The sequence below is a fragment of the Suncus etruscus genome, chromosome 2 (assembly GCF_024139225.1).
Source record: "Suncus etruscus isolate mSunEtr1 chromosome 2, mSunEtr1.pri.cur, whole genome shotgun sequence".
In the NCBI taxonomy this organism is placed as follows: Eukaryota; Metazoa; Chordata; class Mammalia; order Eulipotyphla; family Soricidae; genus Suncus; species Suncus etruscus.
Window position 1 is genome coordinate 115,236,502 of NC_064849.1, and position 27,559 is coordinate 115,264,060.

General features: G+C 39.9%; 1 protein-coding gene and 1 non-coding gene across 2 annotated transcripts in view; both read left to right on the forward strand.

Annotated features, from left to right (window-relative positions):
* MAP3K1 (mitogen-activated protein kinase kinase kinase 1) overlaps window positions 1-27,303 on the forward strand; it is a 40,990-nt gene extending 13,687 nt beyond the window's left edge. Inside the window, exons 7-20 of the mRNA XM_049769060.1 lie at window positions 3,668-3,789; window positions 4,474-4,555; window positions 4,672-4,855; window positions 9,904-10,182; window positions 12,614-12,735; window positions 15,031-15,122; window positions 15,411-15,600; window positions 17,756-19,025; window positions 19,391-19,543; window positions 20,629-20,791; window positions 21,769-21,900; window positions 22,521-22,663; window positions 23,727-23,858; window positions 26,703-27,303. Coding sequence (XP_049625017.1) covers window positions 3,668-3,789; window positions 4,474-4,555; window positions 4,672-4,855; window positions 9,904-10,182; window positions 12,614-12,735; window positions 15,031-15,122; window positions 15,411-15,600; window positions 17,756-19,025; window positions 19,391-19,543; window positions 20,629-20,791; window positions 21,769-21,900; window positions 22,521-22,663; window positions 23,727-23,858; window positions 26,703-26,852 — 3,214 coding nt within the window. The 3' untranslated portion in view covers window positions 26,853-27,303. The remainder of the gene's footprint in view (window positions 1-3,667; window positions 3,790-4,473; window positions 4,556-4,671; window positions 4,856-9,903; window positions 10,183-12,613; window positions 12,736-15,030; window positions 15,123-15,410; window positions 15,601-17,755; window positions 19,026-19,390; window positions 19,544-20,628; window positions 20,792-21,768; window positions 21,901-22,520; window positions 22,664-23,726; window positions 23,859-26,702) is intronic.
* LOC126003122 (U6 spliceosomal RNA) lies at window positions 10,806-10,912 on the forward strand. Its single transcript, XR_007493663.1, has one exon. It is a non-coding gene; the product is annotated as a U6 spliceosomal RNA (small nuclear RNA).
* Window positions 27,304-27,559: the final 256 nt, after the last annotated feature.

Consider the following 27,559-nt stretch of genomic DNA (forward strand, 5'->3'; position numbering starts at 1 on the left):
AAATTTAAAAAAACATAGAAATGTGCAGTTTTTGTTTGATAAGGGGATCCCAGTATCTATCGAACCATGATTTATCTAAATGGAAAGCTACATTCTAGGGCTAGATGTCTATACAGGGGTCAAGGGACTTGGCTTGCGAATAGCTGATCCAGTTTGATCCCCAGCACTGCATATGGTTTCCCAAGCTCTGTTAGGAGTGAACCCTTATTCCAGAGCCAGGAGTAGCTGGGTATGGCCCCAAACAAACAAAAAGCAGGCACTCTACAATTGAGCTTCATTTTCAACCTCTGTCAGAAGGATAAAGTAGGATTTTGTTTCATATAAACCCAGAGTTCTGTATTTAAAAGTTCAAACCAGTGCTTGGGGGTACTGGCGAGATAGAGCTCAACAGGTCAGCACCACATGGTTCCCTGAGTACTACTGGGACTAGCCTCTTAGCACTACTAGGGTCTAACCAAAATGAATTATTAAAATAAAATCACTGAAGAGAAAAACTAAGAAAATTGGACATTTTTCTGCATATTTGATTAGGTTGTGCTCATTTTAAGTGATTCCATAGATTTTAAAAAACAACAACGGATTGTGAAAATTATGCTTAGGGGAAAAAAACTGCAAAAACTTTGTCCCTTCCATTATCCCCATCCCCAAAATGCTATCAGAGACCTGGGAGTGATGCTCTATGGTGGAGGTCCTTGCTTGCAGACATGAGGCTGGCCCACAGCCTGAACAGATCCTGCTGACACCGCCCTTTGTGTTCCCCAACACCATAGCAAATAAACAGCCCAAGCCATCATGCAGTCGAAGCGCCTGGGCACTGCTGCTGTGTGACCCTTAACAAGCTCAGCAGCTGAAGTATACACTCATGGATGGGACATCCCTCCTCAGCACCACAGTGACGTGTGGGAGAGGGGGTGATATAGCTAAAAATTAAAAGATTTATTTTTAAAAGCTGCTAGTGCAAACCTAGGTCTATACACAAATGGGGAAAGGGAATAAAGAATATTCATACATGCACAAAGAATTTGTTTGCTTGCTTACTTTGGGGTCAAACCTGATGCTCAGGACTTACTCCTGTCTCTGTGCTCAGGGATCACTCCTAGTGGTGTTTAGGTGACCATATGTTGTGCCTTGGGTATAGAACCTGCTTTACTATTCCTTTGGACCAAAGAAAGAATTTCAAGAGATAGTAGGAAAGTGGACACTGTTCAGACATAATAGTGATTAAAGAAAGGCTCATTTAATATATCAGATTGATTTAAAGTATTAATGAATACCTTTATAAAGAGACACTTCAGTTCTGAGGTTATACTTCACACTATGTAAAACCATACTGGAAGAAGTAAATGAGCCAGTATTACCTTTTTAGGCAGGGGGCAGTAGGCATACCCAGCAGTGCTCATGAGCTTCCCGTGTTCAGGAGTACTCAATATTGACTCATGATGGGGCTTGGGACTAAACCAGGGTTGGCCTCATGCAAGGCAGGTGTCTTTCCTCCTGTAGTATCTCTGGCTCTGCTTATTGCTTTTTTTATTTTAATTGTTGAGCAAAACTCCAGCAATGTCTGAGACTGTACTAAGGTTCTACCTTAAGGCCTCATAGATGCAAGTCATATTCTTAGCCACTTGGGCTAAATCTCCACCGTTAGAAAAAATTTTTTACCACAGAACCTCAGTTAAAAACGTTATAATTTGCATGAAGTCAGCCCAGGTTTAATCCCCTGCATCCCATATATTCCCCCAAGCTTGCCAAGAGGCAAAGTAAGCCCTGAGCACTGTTAAATGCCTCTTGAACCTGCCCCTTGCCCACCCACCCCCAATAAAGTCATAAATAGTGCACCAGGTAGTATACTTTGCACACAGCTGACCTAGATTTGATTCCCAGCATTCCATATGGTCCCCCAAGCCCTCTAGGAATGATACCTGAGTACAGAGCTAGAAGCAAGACCTAAGCAACACCAGATATGGCCCAAAAACTAAAACTAAAATAAAATTTAAAAATGAGTAAGATACTTATTTGCAAAAAAGAAAACAATTTCCTTTGAGACCTGCACAGGATCTACACCTATGACTTTTTTCATAGTAAAGATAAAAATGGGAACAACTTCATTATGTAGTAGTATGTAGAAGGTTAAAATTAATTCATAGAAACAAAAAAATAAAAAATAAAAAAATTAATTCATGATATGATTATTTCATACATAACCACCACTAGAATTGTTTTCCAGGAATATCAAACTGTATAAAACAAATTCCAAATTGTAATATAGCACCATGCATGAACTTAATTCTTGTATTTTTTATTTTGGTTAGTCTTCTGTACCCATTTTACTGAGGATTTTTTTAAATATACTTGCTAACTTGTTGTTGATAGTTATGGGATATACCTGGTGGTGTCCAGATGACTATCGGTGCCAGAACTCCTGCCTTTTGCTCCATCTCCCTAACTTCCTTACTAGTTAGTAAGATACTTTGTGTAATCATAATATTCTAATATAATAAAGTTGCAGCTTTGCCATAAAAGTTAGAATTCCGTTTTATTGCATTTATTTCATAAGTAGTATCTAAGTTTGCACCGATATTTTTTCTTTTTCCTTTTTTTCTTTTTTGGTTTTTGGTTTTTGGGCTGGCAGCACTCAGATTACTTCTGGCTCTGTGTTCAGAAATCGCCCCTGGCAGGCTCGGGGGACCATATAAAATGCCAGGAATCGAACCCAGGTCCGCCCCAGGTTGGCTGCGTGCAAAGCAAATGCCCTAACACTGTGCTATTTCTCTCAGGCCCCTTTGCACCTTTTCTTTTTCTTTTTTCTTTTTTCTTTTTTTTTGTGTGTGTGTGTGTGGTTTTGGTTTTAGGGCCACACTTGGTGATGCTCAGGGATTACTCCTGGCTATGCGCTCAGAAGTCGCTTCTGGCTTGGTGGACCATATGGGATGCAAGGGGATCAAACCAAAGTCCATCCTGGGTCAGCCGTGTACAAGGCAAACGCCTTACCCCTGCACCACTGCTCTGGCTCCCCCTGTGCACCAATTTTGATATTCATTGGTTGAGCATTTTATTGTTAAGAAACTGTGTATATTCTTATAACATGCCTTAATTATTTGTTCCTATTTTTCCTTATACATTTCTAGATGTCTAGTTGCAAAGTTGTATATATTAAATGTGACATTTGTTTCTAGGAAAGTTGGATTAATTTATGTATTCCCCAAAGTTTTCTGAGATGAGCCTTTTAATTTAAGGTGTACAATAAATGCACTGATATTTCTTGCAGTACTTGAAATCTTGACATTGTTAGCTTGTGTATGTATGTAGATAAAAGATACATTATCAGGATTAGTATGTAGATACAAGATAAATTAGGATTTAGGGGAGGAGAGGACTTACAGTCTAAGATTATAAACATGTTCAAATACCAAAAATAAATAAAATATGTTCAAATACAGATAGAGCAAGAAAAGTTTGAACCTATCCATAATCTATAAATACATACTTGTATAGTATCCTACAATGAAAACTTTAATCTCTTTTTATAAGAAAAGCAAAAATTTCTCAGGATCCTAAACCACAATTTTTAGTAATTCTTTTCATATTCTAAAGTAGGTGTGATAGTTTTAGCATAGGAGATTTTGTTGTTCTTTCTTTGTGTAACACTTTTGTTTCATCTTCCTTGTAGTATAAAAGATGAAGAGGAACAGATGTGTCCTATCTGTTTGTTGGGCATGCTTGATGAAGAAAGTCTCACCGTGTGTGAAGACGGCTGTCGGAATAAGCTGCACCACCACTGCATGTCAATCTGTATGTGGCTCTTATTTGTGTTTTCACTGTGCTTATTAACTGAACTGTTGAGGATTTTTATATGGCATTGGGGGAAATTGGAAATGAAAAATATGTTTCTAAACGCTTTGTGAAGTTCTCAGCAAACTGGAGTCTAGGGCCTGTTAGGAGATGAGGTTTGTGAGCAAAGAAATGTAGTATAGTATAATGCATGTGTTATTGAAACAAGTACACAGAATGGGAAACATAAAGTTGAAGATATACTAGGAGGGAAGGAATGAAAGAAGGCCTACATAGGCATCGCAGAGAGGATTCTATCTAAGCAAAGGTGTGGCTAATGTTTTAAGTAAAAGTTGGAGCAAATTTTTGAAAATGGTACACACATACATTTTTGCTTTATTTGTTTTCCCTTTATGGGCCACATCCAGCAGTGCTCAGTGGTTACTCCTGATTCTGCACTCTGGAATCACTTCTGACACTGTATGGGGATGACAGGATCAAACCTGTGTTAGCTTTGTGCAACTCAAGTGCCCTACCCACTGTGCTATGACTTCAGTCCCAATTTTTTTTTGAGATTTCTTCCACATAAATCCTATATATTAGTCATTATGAACAGTTATTGCATATAAATAATAAATTTTATTAGTAATGCAATAGATAATTTTTATAAGTAATACTGTTCTATATTTTCTTTTAACTTTTCAGGGGCAGAAGAATGTAGAAGAAATAGAGAACCTTTAATATGTCCCCTTTGTAGGTCTAAGTGGAGATCTCATGATTTCTACAGGTAAATATTTTCAGTTGACTTGGATATATATAGTATAAAGTGATGAAGTGCCAGTTTTCTTAAAGTGTAGTTGAAATCTTAATATTTCTAGCAAGCTTTGTTCCTTTTCCACTTAGCCACGAGTTGTCAAGCCCTGTGGATTCTCCCTCTTCCCTGCGAGCTGCTCAGCAGCCAGGCACAGTGCAGCAGCCCATAGCTGGATCACAACGAAGGAACCAGGAGAGCAATTTTAATCTTACTCATTACGGAACTCCTCAGATCCCTTCTGCTTATAAAGATTTAGCTGAGCCATGGATTCAGGTAAATAGCTCATCTTTCATTTCTCAGACCAGTTTGTAAACCAATTAATGTAGCTGTCTTCTTACTTATGATTATTTTAAGAAGCAATTTTGTTTGTATCCATCTTAATTCTTTTTCCATCCAAAATTTTTGTTTAACCTTTGGTGTTAATACTGTACTATTTATTATAGACTAAAAATTTCAATTTTTTTATTACTTAAGCACTGTGGCTTACAAAATTGCTCATAATGCAGTTGTTTCAACACCCTTCCACTACCAGTATAACATTGCCTCTACCATTTCCCCAGTTTCCCTGAACTTCTAAAATTCTCAATAGTCTTGTGCCCTAGATTTAGAAACACCTCTTTCTGGACTAAAAATAAAGTTACTAGGGGCTAAAGAAAGCCCCTAACACAGTGGTAGGTCATTTGCCTTGCATGTAGCTGACCTGGTGCGATTCCTGGCATCTGATATGGTCCCCCAGCCTGCCAGGGGTGATTTCTGAGTGCAGTACCAGGAGCAATCCCTGAGCGTCACCGGCTATGGCCCCCAAACCAATCAATTAATGAGTAAATAAAGTTAAAAGTAAATAAGTTACCCAGGAATCGACCATAGAACCCTTCAGTGCTGATTTACTTACTTTTTTTTTTTTTTTGGATTTGGTTTTTGGGCCACACCCGGTGGTACTCAGGGGTTACTCCTGGCTGTCTGCTCAGAAATAGCTCCTGGCAGGCACGGGGAACCATATGGGACACCAGGATTCGAACCAACCACCTTTGGTCCTGGATCGGCTGCTTGCAAGGCAAACGCCGCTGTGCTATCTCTCCGGGCCCTGATTTACTTACTTACTCCAAAATTTAATCCCAGGACCAAAGAGATAGCACAGTTGTAGGGCATTTGCCTTGCATGCAGCCGACCCTGGAGGGACCTGGTTCAATTTTCTGCATCCCATATGGTCCCCCAGCCTGCCAGGGGTGATTTCTGAGTGCAGAGCCAGGAGTAATCCCTGAGTATTGCTGGGTGTGGTCCCAAAACCAATCAATCAATGAAGTTTAAAAAAAGGTGGAGGGGGGCGGCAGAGCGCAGCGTATGGCACAGCGGTAGGCATTTGCCTTGCACACAGCTGACCCTGGGACTGCGGTTCAATCCCCTGGCATTCCATATGGTCCCCCAAGCCAGGAGCAATTTCTGAGCACATAGCCAGGAGTAATCACTGAGCGTCAACAGGTATGGCCAAAAATCAAAAAAAAATTCTTTTTTAAATTTCATTCCTGCTAAGAATTTCTCCATTTTTCTTATTTGTTGCCACTTAAAAATCATGGTCTCCTTTCTGGATTCTCCTTTTGTTTGGTTTTTGGGTTACACCCGGTGACGCTCAGGGGTTATTCTTGACTAAGCACTCAGAAATCGCTCCTGGCATAGGGGACCATGGGATGCCTGGAATCGAACCACAGTCCATTCTAGGTTAGCACATGCAAGGCAAACACCCTAATGACTGCGCCACTGCAGTTCCTTTCTGGGTTCTTTTTTTTTTTTTTTTTTTGTTAATATCTTTATTTAAACACCTTGATTACAAACATGATTGTAGTTGGGTTTCAGTCATGTAAAGAACACCCATTCACCAGTGCAACATTTCCATCACCAATGTCCCAAATTTTCCTCTTCCCCACCCCACCCCCACCTGTACTCTAGACAGGCTTTCTACTTCCCTCATTCATTCACATTGTTATGATAGTTCTCAATGCACTTATCACTCTTTGTGGTGAACTTCATGTAGTGAGCTGGAACTTCCAGCCCTCCTCTCTTTTGTCTCTGAAAATTATTGCAAGAATGTCTTTTATTTTTCTTTTTTTTTTTTTTTTTTTTTTTTTTTTTTTTGTGGTTTTTGGGTCACACCCGGCAGTGCTCAGGGGTTATTCCTGGCTCCAGGCTCAGAAATTGCTCCTGGCAGGCACGGGGGACCATATGGGACGCCGGGATTCGAACCGATGACCTCCTGCATGAAAGGCAAACGCCTTACCTCCATGCTATCTCTCCGGCCCCTATTTTTCTTAAAACCCTTAGATGAGTGAGACTATTCTGCATCTATCTCTCTCCCTTTGACTTATTTCACTCAGCATAATAGATTCCATGTACATCCATGTATAGGAAAATTTCATGACTTCATCTCTCCTGGCGGCTACATAATCCTTTCTGGGTTCTTAATATAGTTAAGCGGGTGAATAAGAAAATAATCTGTGGCTGGTGAGGTGGCACTAGAGGTAAGGTGTCTGCCTTGCAAGCGCTAGCCAAGAAAGGACCGTGGTTCTATCCCTCAGGGTCCCATATGGTCCCCCCCAAGCCAGGGGCGATTTCTGAGCACTTAGCTAGGAGTAACCCCCAGCATCAAATGGGTGTGGCCAAAAAAAAAAAAAAAGAAAGAAAAGAAAATCTGACACTTGATCTCATTCTAGCCATTTTTACTTGTAAAGGCAATTTCTATTCCTTTACCTTGATTTCTAATAAAATAGTTTTGATTTTCAGCCTGAAGCCTTAGTTTCTGTAGTTCACTTAATTTGTTGGATTTTGTTCAATTTTTTAATTGTCTGGATACTCTCATATTTTACGATGTCAAATTCAGAATTATATTATCTCTAGTAGCCAGTAGTGAAATAAAAATTATCATTTTCAATCTTCTGTTAAATTTGTGTCCTCACAAGTTTAACTAAATTAACTCATTGCATTGTAGACCTTATGCTGTTTCCTTTTTTCTTTTGGGGAGGAAGAGTGTTTAAAACACAACCCAGTTGTGCTTCAGAATCAAACGGGGATTGAAGAGTGTTTAAAACACAACCCAGTTGTGCTTCAGAATCAAACGGGGATTGGTCACATGCAAGTTAAGCACCTGTACCTCTCCTAATCTCTTGTTTATTTTTCCTTATTGTGACCGTGATAGTGCTGCAGCTTTTGACTTCCTTCTCTTAGTTACCAATGATGAATCTAACAAAGTTTACAAATATTAAATACTGTACTCCTTTTCTATAGTGCATGGATGGTATTTGGCACAGCTGTCTTAAGGTCTTTGTGAGCTTAAAGAGAATTCTTTTTTTTTTTTTTTTTTTTTTGGTTTTGTTTTTTGTTTTTTGAGCCACACCCGTGTCGTTCAGGGGTTACTCCTGGCAGGCTTGGGGGACCATATGGGATGCTGGGAATCAAATCCAGGTTCATCCTGGGTCAGCCACATGCAATGCAAATGCCCTACCTATGTGCTATCTCTCCAAACCCATGCTATTGCTCGGCCCGTTAAAGAGAATTCTTAGGTTTATCCCAAGCTGCTATTAAGTGCCACTCTTTAAAAGCAATAGTTGCTTTTTTTGTTTTAAACTTTATATATTCCTGGTTTTTTATTAAGAATCTCATGTACGGACAGAGTGTTAGAACAATTGGGTGTTAGCCTTCCATGCAGTCAACTGGATTTAATCCCTAGCATCCCCACATGATTCCTTCGAATATCCCCCAAGTAGTCGCAGAATACTGCTGGGTGTGGCCCATAAACTAAACAAACAAATAAAAATAAAAAAACTTTAAAAAAGAGTAGCAGGAGAGTACTGGAGAGATGGTACAAAGGTGCTTGATTACCATGCAACTGAAGCAGCAACAATTATCTGCCAGGCTTTACCCCTGAGCAAAGAGCCAGGAGTTGTCTTTTAAGTCTTAAGTTTACTATATTCTAGTTGATTTATTCACCTATTACCACTTTATAACAGCATACTTGGAAATATGTACATTTTTCTCAAAAAATTGTTTACTCATTTATAATATTTAGAAGATTTTAGATATAATACACTTATCTTAGATATTAAGCCTTCTTTTAAGGCTTCAGTTTATTAAGTCAAGGTCTTTTTCCTTTTCTTCTGCTGTATTGGGGATTGAACGTAGGTCCCACATTAAGGTAAACAACCCTGGCCCTGCCCCAGGCCATATACTTTTTGTTTTGTTTTGTTTTTTTGTTTTTTGTTTTTGGGCCACACCCAGCATTGCTCAGGGGTTACTCCTGGCTGTCTGCTCAGAAATAGCTCCTGGCAGGCACGGGGGACCATATGGGACACCGGGATTAGAACCAACCACCTTCGGTTCTGGATCGGCTGCTTGCAAGGCAAACGCTGCTGTGCTATCTCTCCAGGCCTGCCATACACTCTTTCTCTGGGGACCCTGGCTTTGCAGAGATGTTAGCTGTCACTAGCTGCATTAACACACACTTCTATCGTAAATTTATCATCGAGATTCTCTGACTTGGAAACAAAAAGTTTAGTCTTCCCCCACCCCCAGGGAGCAGTGCTTAAGGATAACTCCAAGTGGGCTTCAGGAACCAGCCAAGTGAGATGCCTAGGATTGAACCCAGATCAGTTTCATTCGAGGCAAACACCCTCCCTGCTGTACTGTTGGTTTGGTGCAGGAATTTGTCTTTGATCTTCACTTTAGTTTCATCTAACTTTTTACTATCTTGTTTGGGGTGGGGGGCTCAGATTTGATAATGACCAAAGCATATTCCTGACTCTCTGCATAGGGATCACTCCTGGTAGTACTCAGGGAGTCATATGGAGTACAAGGCAAATTCCCAGCTCACTCTACTATCACTCCGGCCCTTTAGTAACCTTTTTACAACTACCAAATCAAATTTTAAAAACCTTTGATTCACCACTATAATTTGTAGAGAAAATAGCCACTGTCTCTTGGACTTTCTGCTCTGTACTTATTTTGACCTTACTCTAGTTTTCCTTTGCATTTGTACCTAAATGGAAATGCCAAGTTGGGATTCTTTAGATTGTTTTTTTTCTTTTGTAATCATAGTATAGGCATAGAAATCTTGCTTATAAGTATCTCATTAGATACTAATAATTAGTATTCAGTTAAAGGGATCAAAATTCCTTCTTATGGTATTTAGGAGCTTGAACATCCTGGGAATTGTGTGGTGTGGAAAAGAGTTATTTAAAGTATTTACTTTTCTTGTAGTATTAAAAAGTCATGCCTAATTCAAACAACCATTAGTTTTGCTTCACCCTGAATTCTTGGTATTTATTTTCCTCTAGGTGTTCGGGATGGAACTTGTAGGCTGCTTATTTTCTAGAAACTGGAATATCAGAGAGATGGCACTCAGGCGTCTTTCCCACGATGTTAGTGGGGCCCTGCTATTGGCTAATGGGGAGAGCACTGGAAATGCTGGGGGCAGTGGTGGAAGCAGCCCAAGTGCTGGAGCTGCCACCGGGTCTTCCCAGACCAGTATCTCAGGAGACGTGGTAGAGGCCTGCTGCAACGTCCTAGCCATGGTCTGCGCCGACCCTGTCTACAAAGTGTACATCGCTGCTTTGGTAAGTAGCTTTATTCCCTAGTCAGAGCCTTTTGAGTTTGTTAGTCTGTTTCTGATAGTTTGTTGATAACATTCTTTAACTGTTAATAAAAGTACCTAACTTAATTTTAATAAATACCATTTTAATTTTTTATTCTGTAATACCAGGAAATTTGTTTTCTATTTTTATTTGAATTTTTCTTTTTTTTTTTTTTTTTGGTTTTTGAGCCACACCCAGTGATGCTCAGGGGTTACTCCTGGCTATGCGCTCAGAAGTCGCTCCTGGCTTGGGGGACCATATGGGACACCGGGGGATCGAACCGCGGTCCGTCCAAGGCTAGCGCTGGCAAGGCAGGCACCTTACCTCTAGCGCCACCGCCCGGCCCCTGAATTTTTCTTAATCTACTCAGACTTTCTTAGAAAGACTGTTTGCTTTCTCTCACCTACCCACTTCCTTATATAGCAATGCCGTAGCAGTTCCTATATGTAAATTTTACCTATCTAACTCACAGCAAAATTTAAAAATCCTTTATAGAATAGCCAGGTAATCAAAGTTGGATTTTTTAATATTTTTTAAAATTTGACATTGGTGCTTCATAAAGAATAATTTTTTTCAATAAAGATATTATTAAAAATAAAATTTGAGTGCTCGCTTCGGCAACACATATACTAAAATTGGAACAAAACAGAGAAGATTAGCATGGCCCCTGCGCGAGGATGACACGCAAATTTGTGAAGCATTCCATATTTTTAATGTTAATATGTACCTAAAATACTACTGTGAAAGATGTAAGCCAATATGGTCAAAATAAAAATTTAAAAAAAATAAAATTTGACATTATTATACTTTAACAAGAACTGGGTTGTGGGGCCAGAGAGATAGCATGGAGGTAAGGTATTTGCCTTGTGTGCAGAAGATGGGTGGTTCGAATCCCAGCATCCCATGTGGACCCCTGAGCGCTGCCGGGTGTGACCCAGAAAAAAACTGGGTTGTTTTGTTTTGTTTTTAGTTGGGATGTGAGTGGAGTTGTTTTGGTTTAGGGACCATACCTAGTGGAGCTCAGGGGTTACTCCTGTGTCTAAGCTCAGAAATTAGTTCCTGGTAGTGCTTGGAGGACCATATAGGATGACAGGGATCAAACCCATGTCAACTGTGTGCAAGGCAAGCCCACTATAATATCTCTCTGGCCCCAAGAACTAATTTTTAATAAAACTTATTATATGAAAATGCAGAAACCTTTCATAGACAGGGCTTGCAGATATGATAGAGTTGTTTTTTAAGTTTAATCTGTTTGAAGTTATCTTTCATAAATGGAGTATAATAACAAGGAGACTATTTCTAATTTTGTCTGTAATTTTGGAAGGTAATCTGTTCTGAGTATTTGGAGATATTTGGAGACTGTGCAATACTCTTTCTTTTCAAAATCATGACCGTTTATTTTGGTGTTTGTCAGTAGGTTTTGCCATTAGTAATTATTACTATGGCACATTAATGTTAATTTTTAGTTTCCCTTATTCCTTTTACATTAATTGGAATTCTTCTATAAGGGAGAGCTGTCTTTTCCCTCATTTCTTTTTTAACTTGACTTAGTCTAGACTCATGGGTTTTGATTTTACTCTGTGGGTCACACTCCATTACTGTATGATTTACTTCCAGCTCTGGCCATTTGGGAGATCTTTCCATTTGACCAGTTTGATTCTTATACTAACTTTATCTTTAAAAGAATAGTTTTTACTTTCATTTTGAAATTTATTGACTTTAAAAATGTGTAGTTGACTGAGTTCCTTTTATCTCATTTTTTGTTACTTACCGTGTTTTCCAGCGTATAAGACGACTGGGCATATAAGACGACCCCCTAATTTTGCAGTTAAAACATAGGTTTAGGCCTATATTCGCTGTATCAGACACAACATTCCTGTGCTGCAACTGTATGAACCACAGTGAGCCAATCAGAACAAGCAAAGGTTCAAAGGTTATTCTGTAATAGACTTCCTCTCTGACTGGCCAATCTGAGCAGGCTTTTTACCGTGTGGATTCGGGTCCAGAACATTGTCTAATTTGCATGCAGAAAAAGCCTGCTTGGATTGGCTGAGTTAGAGAGGCGGTCTGAGCAGCCTTGCAGTGGAGTAATTGGTGCAGGACTGAGTTGGAAAATTCGTTTTGTGGCAATATTCAGACAATTTTCATTTAGCGGCATATTGAAACATTTTTCGGGATATACTCGGCGTATAAGAAGACCCCCGATTTTCGGTTGACTTTTTTTTTTTTGTTTCAAAAGTCGTCTTATACGCTGGAAAATACGATATATTAAAATGGTTCGTAGGCTCTCATTAAAGGTTAAAAGCTATTCTTATTACTACTTTGCTTCTCAAATTTGTCTTGTTTTAAGCCATTGTCTCTTTTTATTTAAATGTGACTAAACTAACCTTCTGTTTTCTCATCTGCTCCCTAGAAAACATTGAGAGCCATGCTAGTATATACTCCTTGCCATAGTTTGGCAGAAAGAATCAAACTTCAGAGACTCCTCCGGCCAGTTGTGGACACCATCCTGGTCAAGTGTGCAGATGCCAACAGGTAAGATCCCTTTGAAGAACCATTTCAGACCCTCTTGTATTAAAAGCCGAACACCAAGCCTCATACTTAATGAATATTTGACTAGGGAAATAGGCAATGGAAAATAAAAACCAGCTTACAAACTTCATCATCTTTCTTATTATTGTGTGGTTGATTCTCTTTAGGGGAGTTTCAGGGATAGGACGAGAACCTTGAAAACAATGCTGGGGTCCAGGACCACTCCTGGCACTCACTATTCATTATGGCTGTGCTGCCTGTCTGTAAGTGCTTATGTCTGACAATAAGAAAGAGAAAAAGGGGCCGGAGAGACAGCATGGAGGTAAGGCATTTGCCTTTCATGCAGAAGATCATCGGTTCGAATCCCGGCGTCCCATATGGTTCCCCCGTGCCTGCCAGGAGCAATTTCTGAGCCTGGAGCCAGGAATAACCCCTGAGCACTGCCGGGTGTGACCCCCCCCCCCCAAAAAAAAAGAAAGAGAAAGAAAAGAAAAAAAGAGAAAAGCAAGCAGGAAGAACAGGTTAAACCTTAATAACATCTTATGGAACTCCCCCTCCAAACCTATTCCATCCTTTTTGTGCAATCTATGTCTGCAAAGTCTTTCAATATTAGTATAGAATAAAAATAATCCTAATTACGAGGCATGAATTAAGTGGAGACGTGAGGTATGTTTATAATATAAGCACAGGCTGATTTTTGTGGACAACTTATTCTTACCTTTTCATAAAGTGGGAAGACCACTTTTCATTAGCTAGAGTAAACAGTTGTGGAACCTTTCTATGTCCCAGGTATTAGGAGGGAAGAACTTTGGCTTGCTCTTGTTTTGCCTCTGTTCCTGTGAGTTCTCAGTCCTCATGTTCTTTCTCAATCCCGTGATGTAGTTTAAAACAGTGTCATCAGTGTGGCAGTTACTTTATGGATGGTCATCTCATCAAGTTTCTCTTTTGCCTCCACTATTTTTTCTACAAACCTAAAGATTGAAAGCAATATGTGTTTTCTTATTTTTGAGAGACTATTATAGTTTCATATCATATCATTTCCAGCATTAATATTAATATTAAAAGAGGCAGTCCCCCAGCATTAAATGCTTTTATGACATTTATTATTTTGTCTGCTTTCTGACACTCCAAATTTGGATTGTTTAGCTAAGTATTTAACTGAATACTATAAAAAGTACTGTAATGAAATTGAACAGTGTTTGGAACTCACTCTGGCTAGATAAGAAAGCATTAAAAGGGCCGAAGCATTAGTACAGCGGTAGGGCGTTTGCCTTGCACATGGCCGATCTAGGACAGACCTTGGTTCAATCCCCCAGTGTCCCATATGGTCCCCCAAGCCCGAAATAGCCCCTGAGTGTAACAGGGTGTGGCCCAAATAAAAAGGCAAAAAAAAAATTAAAAATTGGAAAGATTTAGGGGCCGGAAGCAATAGTACAGTGGGTAGGGTACTCGCCTTACATGTGGCCAATCCAAATTCTGTTCCAAGAATCCCATATAGTCCCCTGAGCAATAATCTATAGGAGTGATTTCTAAATACAGAACCAGAGTAACCCCTGAGCATGGTGGGTATGGGCCCAAAAAAAAAAAAAATTGGTGAAGATTTGGGGCCAGAGTGATAGCACAGCAGTAGGGTGTTTGCCTTGCATGTGGCTGACCCAGGACGGACCTGAGTTCAATCCCCGATGTCCCAGATGGTCCCCAGATGGAACCAGGAGTGATTTCTTTGTATATAGTCAGGAGTAACCCTTGAGCATCACCTGGTGTGCCCCCAAAAAATTGGTGAGGATTTGATTTTCAGCTCAAAGGACTCATTTATTTTTAGTTTGGGACCACAATTCATGGTTTTCAAAGCTTATTACTAGCTCTGTGCTCTCACTTTTGATAGGTCTTAGGGACAACATGGGCTGCTGGGAGTTGAGTCCATGTTGGCCACATGCACACAAACACCTTATTTGGCCCAGCTCAAAAGATTCTTACTGAAAACTCAGGAATCCAAGTGTCAGTCTATTTTTTTAATTTTTTTGTCTTTTGATAATGAATAAATGGTCTTATTCAAATTTAAATAATATCATGACATTTAAATTAATCCTTGATTTTCAACACAAAGGAGAAGGCGAAATTAAATTGGAAGGCTAAATTAGACCTACATTGTTACTTTTTGTAATACTGTTAATATAGTTTTAGTAGTGGAAGTGCAAACACCCCTGAGAATATTTTCCCACTTTCCACAAGACATTATTTCTCTTTTTATGTGTAAGTTAACTGACAGACTAATGAGATTTTCCTTTCATCTTCCAGTCGCACAAGTCAGCTGTCTATATCAACTCTGTTGGAATTATGCAAAGGTCAAGCTGGAGAATTGGCAGTTGGCAGAGAAATACTCAAAACTGGTAATAAAGTGTTTGTTTAAAATAAATAGGTTGTTTTACTGTTTTCCTTAACTGTAAGGGAAATTCTTGGGATTTTGTTCTTGTTAAATTGGAGCTGCTCTCCTAGTAGGACTCTGGGTGGCGTGTAGTGGCAGCAGTTGAACTCAAGAGGGCTTTGTACTTGCCAATCATGTGTTCTACTCCTTTGAACTGTATCCTATATCCAGTAATTCAGAAATACATTTGATCATAATTGTTTTATATTTTAATGGGACTATCTTTTAATTATTTTTATTTTCCTTTTTGTAGGGTCCATTGGTATTGGTGGTGTTGATTATGTCTTAAATTGTATTCTTGGAAACCAAACTGAATCAAACAACTGGCAGGAACTCCTGGGCCGACTTTGTCTTATGGATAGACTGCTTTTGGAATTTCCTGCTGAATTTTACCCTCATATTGTCAGTACTGATGTTTCACAAGCTGAGCCTGTTGAAGTCAGGTAATTTTTCTTCTAAAAATACTTCTCTTGCTGCATCCTCCCTCATTGCCTAAGAGAAGCACCATTTTAGACTCAGGAAAGATACCAGAATCTATAGATATCTATAGGTTATATAGTATCTATAGATCATACTTGATTTACATTTAAAATATCTTAAGTCTATACTATTAAGACTTTTGGGTTTTGGGCTAGAGTAATAATACAACAGAAAATAAGCATGCAGCCATCCCAGTTTTGATCCCCAGCATCCCATCTGAGCCCTTTCAGAAGTAAACCTCTGAAGGATCACTAGGTATGACCGAGAAACTAACTTAACTCATTTGTACTGAATATACTTTTTTAAAATCAAGGTCTAAGTTAGCACCATTTTTTTTTATGAAGACAAAGATGCAAAGAAAGAGGACATGGTGAAGTTACAGTGAGAAGACGATCACCCATAAACAGAATTCTCAGAAAAAATCCTCTTGCTGACACCTTAATTTTGAACTTTCAGCTGAAAAAATAAAAAATTAAGAAAAATAAAACAACACATGCATAATTACTTTGTCCCTCAAGTTCCCAGGTTGTAGTACATTATAACATTTCTTAGCAGTACACAAAGCAATCTAAAGCCACAAAATGTATTTGACTCCTTTAGCATTGAAGGCATAGTAGTTTTTTTACAGTTCCATGCACATGCATATTAATTTAAGTTAATCTCAAAAGTTTAAGTGGTAGACCTTGAGACTTCCTGATCTGAAGTTTAATACTATTATATTAGTCTGCTTTTGACTTTTCTTTTTTAATTTACTTAAAGAAAGTTTATCACATAGTTGACACAATAGATCATAATACATTTGTTTCAGAAAGAACAAAGGCAAAGTTATTATTTTCTTCTCTCACTGTTTTTTTTAAGGATAAGAGTAAAAGGAGCACAGCAAAAACAGTATTAGAGTGGCAATTGTTGTTTGCATAGGCACAGCGAAATAAGGGGGACATGAAAAGGAAAAGCCTTGGCATAAATACAGGGAGACCTTACTCCTGAAGTTTTCTGGCATAAGACCAACTCTAGGCTCCAGGCATACTAGGCTGTCCAACCCAAGTCATTGTAGTGCCAATACACTTTTATTTTTTACACAGTCATTGTTGGAGTCAGGTTTCTGTAAAGATCCTGTAATCTGGGCATATTCTACATCAAAGTCGGGATGATGTGGAGCTTCCTCTTGTTTCACCTCACAATTGGATGGCAATGCAGAGAGCCCTGTCCTGAGAGCAGTTGTTGTTAAGTCTTCTGGGTATTAAGGGAAGTCTCATTTGTGTAGGTTGATGCCAGAGCAGTGATAGGGTCTTCCCTGGTAGAGGATTGCTTCCAGGTGATGTTATAGACAACCATGGTTGTTTCTTAGATGACATCCCTGGTTCAGGGGTGAATGGAAAATGCCCATTCATCTGAGGCCTGAGCCAGGTCATTATAACAATGATCAGGGTGTAAGGTCCCATTGCATTACAAGATTTGTATGTTCCTATCTCAATTAGATAAGAACTTGTTTGTATGTATAGTATTTTCCCAGTTTAATGTGCCTATGCAAAAGAGGAACAGTGCCACATGGCATTATTGGTGCATATGGGGGCCGTTAGAACAAGTCCAACAATCCCCATGACTTGGTTCTAACATAAGCTTTAAACTAAGGGACTCTTCTAACAGAATTCCTTATTGAACAGAGAAGAGAAGAACACAAAGAGAAGAACAGACAAAACAGTGGGGGAAATCGTCACTGTGTAAGAGAATATTTAGTAAGAGTTATAGCTGTTAAGGAAATACATATAAGATATTCAACGTAAAAAGGGTAAATGTGGGGTAATGATGGTTGGGGGTGAGGGAGTGAAGGACGAGAAATGAGCTTGTCGGGCGGTGGGCAAGGGCAGAATACAAAATGGACATTCTGCATATGCAAAACATACACTAATCATAGGGAATACTATTAATATGTACTGCTAGCCCCCACGCGGTTTTGAAAATGAAGACCAGTAAGAAAAAAATTGCCAGTAGCTGACCCAGCGCAACCCAGCATCTCCCAGCACCCCTCAAGCTAATTAGCACCATCTTTTAAAAATGTTATTTGTATATGTTTCGCAACCACACAATTCATTGACTGTTTTGTTTATTTTGTTTCAGGTATAAGAAGCTGCTGTCTCTCCTAACCTTTGCTTTGCAGTCCATTGATAACTCCCACTCAATGGTTGGCAAGCTCTCCCGAAGGATATATTTGAGTTCGGCAAGGATGGTCACCGCAGTTCCTCATGTATTCTCAAAACTCTTAGAAATGCTGAATGTCTCCAGTTCCAGTCATTTTACCAGGATGCGTCGCCGTCTGATGGCTATCGCAGATGAGGTGGAAATTGCTGAGGCTATAGAGCTGGGTGTAGAGGATACTTCGGGTGGTTTGCATGACAGCCTCCTACAGGCATCTCTCTCTAGCAGCTATCTCGAAACCACAGAGAACAGCTCCCTTGAGCAGACAGACCATTCAGAGAAAACTGGAAAAGCATTGTGTGCTGCAAAACTGAGTGCCAGCTCAGAGGAGATTTCTGACAGACTGGCTGGCGTTTCAGTAGGACTTGGAAATTCAACAACAATGGAGCAACCAAAGCCAATGGTTCAAACAAAAGGCAGACCCCATAGTCAGTGTTTGAACTCCTCTCCTTTGTCCCAGCATTCCCAGATGATGTTCCCAGCCTTGTCAACCCCTTCTTCATCTGCCCCATCTGTACCAGCTGGCACTGTAACAGATGTTGCTAAGCACAGACCTCAGGGATTCATTCCTTGTGCGTCTCCTCAAACGCAACGCAAGTTTTCTCTACAGTTCCAACGGAACTGTTCTGAAAACAGCGATTCAGATAAACTTTCCCCAATCTTTACTCAGTCAAGACCTGCACCCTCCAGTACTATACACAGGCCAAAGCCATCTCGCCCTACCCCAGGTAGCACATGTAAACAAGGAGATGCCTCCAAGACCAGCATGACACTTGATCTCCACAGTACTTCTAAACGTGAGGACAGCTTTGGCAGTAGCAGCAGTAGCAGTAATGCTGTCATACCCAGTGATGAGACAGTGTTCACCCCTGTGGAAGAGAAAGGCAGATTAGATGCCAATGCAGAGCTCAATTCCAGTATTGAGGACCTTCTGGAAGCCTCGATGCCTTCAAATGACACAACAGTAACTTTTAAGTCAGAAGTTGCTGTCCTCTCCCCTGAAAAAGAGGAAAATGATGACACCTATAAAGATGATGTGAATCATAATCAGAAATGCAAAGAAAAGATGGAGGCAGAAGAAGAAGAAGCTTTAGCCATCGCTATGGCGATGTCAGCATCTCAGGATGCTCTCCCTGTAGTTCCTCAACTGCAGGTTGAAAATGGAGAGGATATCATCATTATACAACAGGATGTAAGTATGCTGTTAGGACTTTTCTTCGGGACAGGCTCCAAAACAAAATCTAACTTCAGTAATGTTGCTTTTAGCATGAGAAATTGTTGCGAGCTATTTTTTCCACATGAAATGCCTAATTATAAAACAAAAGTGTTCACATAATCAAATAGAATTACTCCATGTCTATGTCAGAGATTTTTCAGATTGATAATATAAAGAAATCCACTTCTTTATTTAGCATCGGTCGTTAGCACTGTCCACTCAGAAGTTAGGTTACTTTTTAAGGGATTTGGGAAGTCCGACTGCACACGATACTTTGCCGGGCTAGTTTTACAAACTCCAACTCTTAACATTTTAAAAGATTGCCTTTGTTTACTATGTAGACCCCAGAGACACTACCAGGACACACCAAAGCAAAACAGCCTTATCGAGAGGACTCCGATTGGCTGAAAGGTCAGCAGATAGGATTGGGGGCGTTTTCGTCTTGTTATCAGGCTCAAGATGTGGGAACTGGAACTTTAATGGCTGTTAAGCAGGTAAGAAACTAGTGAGAAGTAGAAGTAAAATGATTCAGATTTTACGGAAAAATTTTATGGTGTCTCTTGTATGTGTCAGCTCTTAGAAATCTAAATGCTCTTTTGTTTCATGTAGATGTTAAGGCATCATGAAATATTTACAATTATTATTGTCATTAAAAGTTGGGGATTGGGTCAGAGTAATAGTGCAGTGGGTAGGGCACTTGCCTTGCATTTGACTGACCTTGATTTGATCCCTGGCACTAGAGATGGTCCCTGAGCATTGCCACCAATGTGCATTGTCATCTTGGAATTTCTGAGTTTGCTTTTGTTCCGTTGGGTTTTGTTGTTGTTGTTGTTTATTCAGGGGGTAGGGGAGTTGAGGGCCGTATCAGGTGGCACTCGGGTTACTCCTGGCTCTGCACTCAGAAATCACTTCTGGCAGGCTCGGCAGACCACATGGGATGCCAAGGATTGAACCCGGGTCAGCTGCATGCCAGGCAAACGCCTATCACTGTGCTATTGCTCTGGCCCCATAAGGTACATTTTTTTTTATTTACTGTTTTTATTTTGGCTTTGGGGGTCACAGGGTCACACTTGGTGGTTCTTTTTTGTTTTGTTGTTATTTTTGGTTTGGGCTTATGGTCTATACACGGTGGTGGTCAAGAGTAACTGCTAGCTCTGCACTCAGAAATTACTCCCGGTGCTGCTCCAGAGACCATTTGGGATACCAGGGATAAAACCCAGGTTGGCCAGGTACAAGGCAAGTAAATGCCTTGATCACTGTACTGTCTTTTCAGCCCCCAACACTCAGTGGTTCTTGAGGGCTGCTCCTAGCTCTGTTTGGGAATTACTCTCAGAAGTGCTCAGAGGACCATGTAGTACCTGGGATCAAACTGGGGTTGGCCTTTCACAAGACACACGCTTTAAGCTCAGTGTTATCTCTCAGAGACTATGGGTACATTTTTATTGTCTAAAAGTGTCCTTATTACATTGAAGAGCACTGTCATTTGCTGATTTAGACTTGTCCACTTCTGATCATGTTGATGAAAATTGTATAGGAACCTATCAGAATTCAAAACTTTGTGATCATATTTATTAAACAGGTGACTTATGTCAGAAACACATCTTCTGAACAAGAAGAAGTAGTAGAAGCGTTAAGAGAAGAGATAAGGATGATGAGCCATCTGAACCATCCAAACATTATTAGGATGTTGGGAGCCACATGTGAGAAGAGCAATTATAATCTCTTCATTGAATGGATGGCAGGTATGTGCATTCTGTTTTTGTGTTTTATAGGCCACATTGGGGTTGAGGGTGTCCTTAGGGACTACTGGTTCCGTGCTTGGAGTGGACCGTGTAGTGTCAGATGATGAATCCAGGCGTCCTGCATTCAAAATATGCACTCAGTCCACTGAGCTACCTCAAACCCCAGTATGTTCATTCTTAAATTAAAGATAATAAATAGGTTGACCTTTGGGGTTGATACTAAATGTAGAAAAAAGCTTAACAAAAATTTTTATTAGTTTGTATTTTCTGTAAGCAAATCACTTCTTATGGTAGAACTGTAAGTAGATTTTGCTTTCATTTTACTGTAAATAGAGTATTTATTGCCTAATACCCTTTAAATTTTGCCAGTGTTTTTTTATTTTATAGGAGTGTGTTTTTCTAAGCCTGGTATGTTTTTCTATATTTATATTTTTTTCAGTTGGCTGATTTTTAACATGACAATATCAAAATGAAATTGGTACTGAAAAAGTTTAAACCATATTATCGATAAGTTAGGACCAAAGTTGGTGCAGATAGTTGGACAAATGGAAACTAGGTTTTTAGTGGGTGGTTTTTTTTTGTTTTTGTTTTTGTTTGTTTGTTTTTTTTTTTTTTTGGTTTTTGGTTTTTGGTTCATACCCGGCAGCACTCAGGGGATACTCCTGGCTGTACACTTGGAAATCGCTCCTCGAGGGACCATATGGGATGCCGGGATTCAAACCACCGTTCTTCTGTAGGCAAGGCAAACACCTTACCTCCATGCAATCTCTCCGGCCCCTGAAAACTGGGTTTTATTTTTATTTTACAGTATACACAGTAAATGACTTGAGATATAATAAATAGAGGAGTGTTTGGTTTAACTTTTTAGATTTTCTTTCTCATTTTTGAGTTTTTTGTTTTGGGTCCACATCAGTCATTGCTGGGGCTACTCCTGACACTGTTTGTAACAGTAAATAGTACTACACTTTCGTTTATAGGGGGATCTGTGGCTCATCTGCTCAGCAAATATGGAGCCTTTAAGGAATCAGTAGTTATAAACTATACTGAACAGTTACTTCGTGGCCTTTCCTATCTCCATGAAAACCAGATCATTCACAGAGATGTCAAAGGTAGGAATCCTTTTTTTTTTCCCTTTGGACTTGGGGGCCATATCAGATGCCAGGGATAGAACCCGGGTTGGCTTTGTGCAAGGCAAACACCTGTGCTCTTCTCGAACTTCTTATCCCGCTTCCTCCTTTCTCTTCTTCTCGGCCCCCCTCTCTCCCCCTTTCGTTTGCCTTTCTTTTTTTTTTGTTTTGTTTTGGGGCCAGGCCTGTAAGTGTTCAGAGATTACTCTCATCTCTGCATTCAGGAATTACTGCTGGAGGGTTTGGGGAGACCATATGGGATGCCAGAATTGAACCCAGGTTGGCCACATGCAAGGCCTTACGCACTATATTATCATTCTGGCCTTCTTCATCTTGCTCTTTCACTCACTCTCTCTGACTTTCCTTCCATGGTTTTAGATTGTATTTATTTTAGACTGCTTTGGTTGATTTTGTTTGTTTTTAGGTTTCTTTTATTATAAGGACTGCTGTGTCTTTTGCAGTGGTTAGGTTGAGAGGGAGGTACATTTTTTTTTGAACCTCTGGGTAATCCATTTTTAGTGCTGGTTTACTGAGTTTTCAGTCTCCTTTCACTTTTTTTCAGCCAAGGCATTCACTGATTCTGTTGTTTCTGTCTTTCACAGGTGCCAATTTGCTCATTGACAGCACAGGTCAGAGACTAAGAATCGCAGATTTTGGAGCTGCTGCCAGGTTGGCATCTAAAGGAACTGGTGCCGGAGAATTTCAGGGACAGTTACTTGGGACAATTGCATTTATGGCACCTGAGGTGAGAAGCAGCTTTGAGTGTGACAAAGAAATTTTTTGAGTTCTGCCTGACACAGCAGGCAGTTTATATTAGCCAGTTTGCGTCCAGTATATGTTTGTCACCGACACTGAAGATAGAATTCTTACAATAGAATTTAGTCCAAACCCCTGCCCTAACAGTTTAACAATACAGATTTGCTTTGTTTTTTAGATTTTCTGAAGGGATTTTGATAGCCTATTTTTTTTATTAGTTATAAGGAATCATTGAGTGACTTATAGTTTTTGAGACCTCCAGAGCAGTGCTCAGGAGAGCTGGGAGTCCCTACTGATACTTAGCCGACCTGGTTAGTGGTTTAGAGCTCCAGCCCAAGGCTACTGCTTCTCGTACCCTACAGTGCCTGTAGCATCCCTCACTTGGCCATAGTGGGGATCTTTTTAATGTTTGTTTTTGTTTGGGGACCACACCTTACAGTCCTCAGTGTTAATTCTAGCTCTGCATTCAGGAGTCACTCCTGGTGGGCTCAAGGGACCATAAGGGATGTTGGGGATCAAACCCAGAGTCAGCTGTATACAAAGCAAACACTCTACCCACTGTGCTATGACTCCAGCCCCAATACTGTGCTATCACTCCAGATTCCCAAAATGCACATGATAGAGATTTGGGAGATTGGGTTTTTTTGTTGTTTCTCATGCTAGGAATTGAATCCAGGTCTCATGCAAATTGGGTGTACACTTAACACTGTGCCATACCCCCAAGTCTAATAGAAAGTTTTAAAAATGTTCTCTGTTCTCAGAGTAAATGAACACACAGAGGCAGGTCTTAGTAGTCATAGCACAAGTTTCCACATTCCACATTCAGCCTCTTTGGTTATGTTCAGAGCTTTTCTCCTACATAGGTAATGATGGGGCTGTTCTGAAACTCTGTAGTCTAACTTCCCAGAACCTCTCTCAGTATCTTCCAGAACCACACAGATCAGTCCCTGTGATTCTTTTTGTCCTGTACTTGCTCTGTAGTGAAACACTGGAGTCTGTGTCTTCCTCCATTTTATTTTCCATTTCCCATTTAACAGTGTGCTTTCTTTCAGGTACTAAGAGGTCAACAGTATGGCAGAAGCTGTGATGTGTGGAGTGTTGGCTGTGCTATTATAGAAATGGCCTGTGCGAAACCACCTTGGAATGCAGAAAAACACTCGAATCATCTTGCTCTGATATTTAAGGTAATTGTAGAAGTTCTTTGTTTTTTCTAAAATTGTCAGGGGTCTGGGGTTGGAGAGATAATACAGCAGGTAAGGCACTTGTCTTGTATACAGCCACTCTTGTTTGATCCATTTTTATGGTTTACCAAGGACCGTCAGGAATGATCCTGGAGCAAGAGCCAGTCATAAGCTCTAAGCATAGCCAGCTGTGGCCCAAAAAAACAAAAATAAGTAAAATTGGCAAGTCAGATTCGTACAGGTTCTCCTCAACGGTCATCCAACATGAAGGTATAGCTTCCTTAAACACAGTTTTGTATGTAAATATAGTTTCCCACATTATATTTTTAGTAGTTGGGCTTTATAAAGCCACTGGGAGTAGGGACTGAATCACTGTGCCTAAATAAATTAGTTACATGAAGTTTCTTATATATATATTCCACAGATTTTTCTGAATTAAGAAATTTCACATCCAAGTTGAATGCCAAATCTATTGTTTCCATTCCTAAACCAAATAGTGTAATGGTGTGATTGAAACAGACATTGTTATTTATGTCAAAATTTTGATTTTGGGTATCACCGCATCTCCATGGTTATAGACAATTTGTGTAATGAGTGACTCCAGGGGTGATGATTTCTCCCAGCTTTCAGCCTAAACATGAACAACTTTCCAGGAATTTCATGCTGAGCAGAAGCCACAAACTGACCCAGCAATTTAGCCCATTTTGGTACAGTCAGGAAACTGCTTTTTAACTCGAAAAGGAAGCAATTGTAACATCTCGAGAAAATGGCAGAATTGCTTTTGTAAGCACCCCCAGTGTTTACCAGATACTACTAGAGCTCCATAGAGAAGATCTTTCTGTATACATCTTGGGAAATGACAGAAGATTTGCCATTTTCAGAGAGGAGTTTGTCCCCTATAATTATAATTATACACTAGTTTCACCTAAAATTGTTGCTGCACATAGTGTTGACATACTACTAGCAAATCTCCCCTGTTCTACTGAGGAATATCTCATAAAAGTGCTAGAAACAACCAACTGTCTGACAAAAACAAGATTCTGCTATACACAGGTGTTACAGACAATGCAGCGAAGCTTCTTGGAATGAAAATGTGTAGGTTTATTTCAAAATACACACAGACAGTGGCCAGTGAATTCTGCTGGATTAGATGGTGACATCTGAACGCGGATAAAAAACATTACAGCAAGATCCATATGTGATAGTCCCTTGTTATTTTCTTAGACTCAACTTTTAAGTTTTCCCAGTTGTAAGAGGAGCATAATATTGATACTTAACTCATAGGATTCCTGTTATGACAGACAGAATTGCCTCTGGGCCTCAATACAACACTGAGCACCCAGTGTTGCCACTATGTGAAATAGCCGATATTAGTCCTCCGCAGTGTCTTTCTCTCATCCACCTAGTACCTGTCACCTGTACCTTCTCTGGAGCATCCCACACTTTTACTATGATCTCAGTTAACCAGGTGTAAAAATTAGTTGTGTTTTGATGTTCTAAATTGACAGATCAGATTCAGTTTTTCTCAGTCTGTACTAAAATAATAATTTTTTTTTTTTTTTAGTTTTTGGGCCATACCCAGCGGCAATTGGGTTACTCCTGGCCCTATGCTCAGAAATTGCTCCTGGCAGGCTCAGGGGACTATATAAGATGCCGGGAATCGAACCCAGGTTCGTCCTGGGTCAGCTGCATACAAATGTCCTAGCACTATGCTATCTCTCCAGCCACGAAAATAATTTTTAAAACTAGAAAACACACAGTGAAACAACAAAGAAGACAGATCATCTTGGAGAATGAAGATAAGGAAAGCAGAACTCATTTGAGTTAATACTTTTCCTGTCTTAACCTTGTGGTGGAGGAAGTCAGGCATTTGGCCACACCCAGCAGCACTCAGCGCTTACTCCTGATCTCTGCTCAGAAGTCACTTCTGGCATGCCAGGAATCAAACTTGAGTCTACCACATGCAAGGCAAACCACTCTACCCCTGTGCTATCATTCCAGCCCCATCTTTACCATATTGATGCATTTGCTCTTTTAGTGAAAATGGAAGCTAGATAATCTTTTCAGGATGTATGTGATCATTGGAAACCCACTGAACCTGAGAGACAGGTTCCCATCCTGAGGGCATGTTTTGCATGCATGAGTCTCAGGTTTGAGCCATATGCTCTTCTTTCTTTTTTTAAATTTATCGATTTATTTAATAAATAATTAAAATTAAATTAATTTTAATTGAATAAAAACCACATGGGTAGAATGGTTTGCCTTGCATGCAGTAGACTCAAGTTTGATCCTTGGCATGCCAGAAGTGACTTCTGAGCGGAGACCACGAGTAAGCACTGAGCGCTGCTGGGTGTGGCCAAATTAAATTCATTCATTTACAAATTTATTAATTTATTATTTATTTAATTTATTAGCCACACCAAGCGACACTCAGGAGTTACTCCTGACTCTGCACTCAGAAATCGCCACTGGCAGGCTGGAGAACCATATGGGAATGCTGAAATCGAGCTGAGTCCCTCCTGGGTCGGCTGCATGCAAAGCAAATTTCCTACTGCTGTGCTATCTCTCTGGCCCTGCCATATGGTTTTCTGAGCCTAGAGCTGTTTGTAGCTTCTGAACACCATGTTGGCCCCAACATCCACCAAAAAAAAAGTCCTGGAATTTTAAAAAAAAAACTCCTATTCGATGGTACATTTTCCATATTCTTAGTTAGAACTTCTCCCTTCCTCTTTAATGCTTCTATTTATGAAATGTTTATAATCGAGTTATGAAATACATGCACATGTTCTTCTGTACCAGAAGCTGCAGTAGTAAAAAGCCTCACTGTTCTGGTGTTTCCTTCTACAGATTGCTAGTGCAACTACTGCTCCATCAATCCCTTCACACCTGTCTCCCGGCTTACGAGACGTGGCTCTTCGATGTTTAGAACTTCAGCCTCAGGACAGACCTCCCTCAAGAGAGCTACTAAAGCATCCAGTCTTCCGCACTACCTGGTAGCCAAGTATATGAACTAGACAGTGAGAAGATGGATGCACAGTAAGAGAGGGAAAAAAAACTTGTGGGGAACCACATTGAAAATGTGCTGGCCTTCATGCCACTGGACCAGCTAGAAATGAGACCAGTGGGGAACCCTAGCCTAAGTATGTGATTGACAAATCATGATCTTTACCTAAGCTTAGTATGCAAAAGTCCACAATTCGTGCAAAAACTGTAAACCGTGCCTTTCAAAGAACTGGCCCTAGGTGAACAGGAAAGCAATGAGTTTGCATGGCTAATTAACAGAAGCATAATTTTATTTTTTTAGAGCACTTTTTCAGCAATATTAGCAGCTGAGGGGCTCAGGATCTATTTTAATGTTTCAATTACTCTTCCATTTCATGTCTTGATCACAAGAGGGGGTTCTGCCATTCCCTTCAGTTTATTTGTCACTGACTATAAGAAATCACTGTCAATCTCTTTTAGGTCAGAAATATGCTATGATTAGCAGTAAATATATATATATATTTTTCAAAGTTCATAACTTCTGTATGACCCACAGTTGGCTGTTATTTTTATAAATACTCGGGCAATTGTGTTTTATTGTGCATTTTACTGTTGGCCCATTCATTTCGTTTTTGGAAATTATGGTTCTATGTTTTCATTTTACCTTCATTTTTGTTTAATATTCAGGGAAAGGTGATCTTTTCAAACCAGGAAAAAAAAAG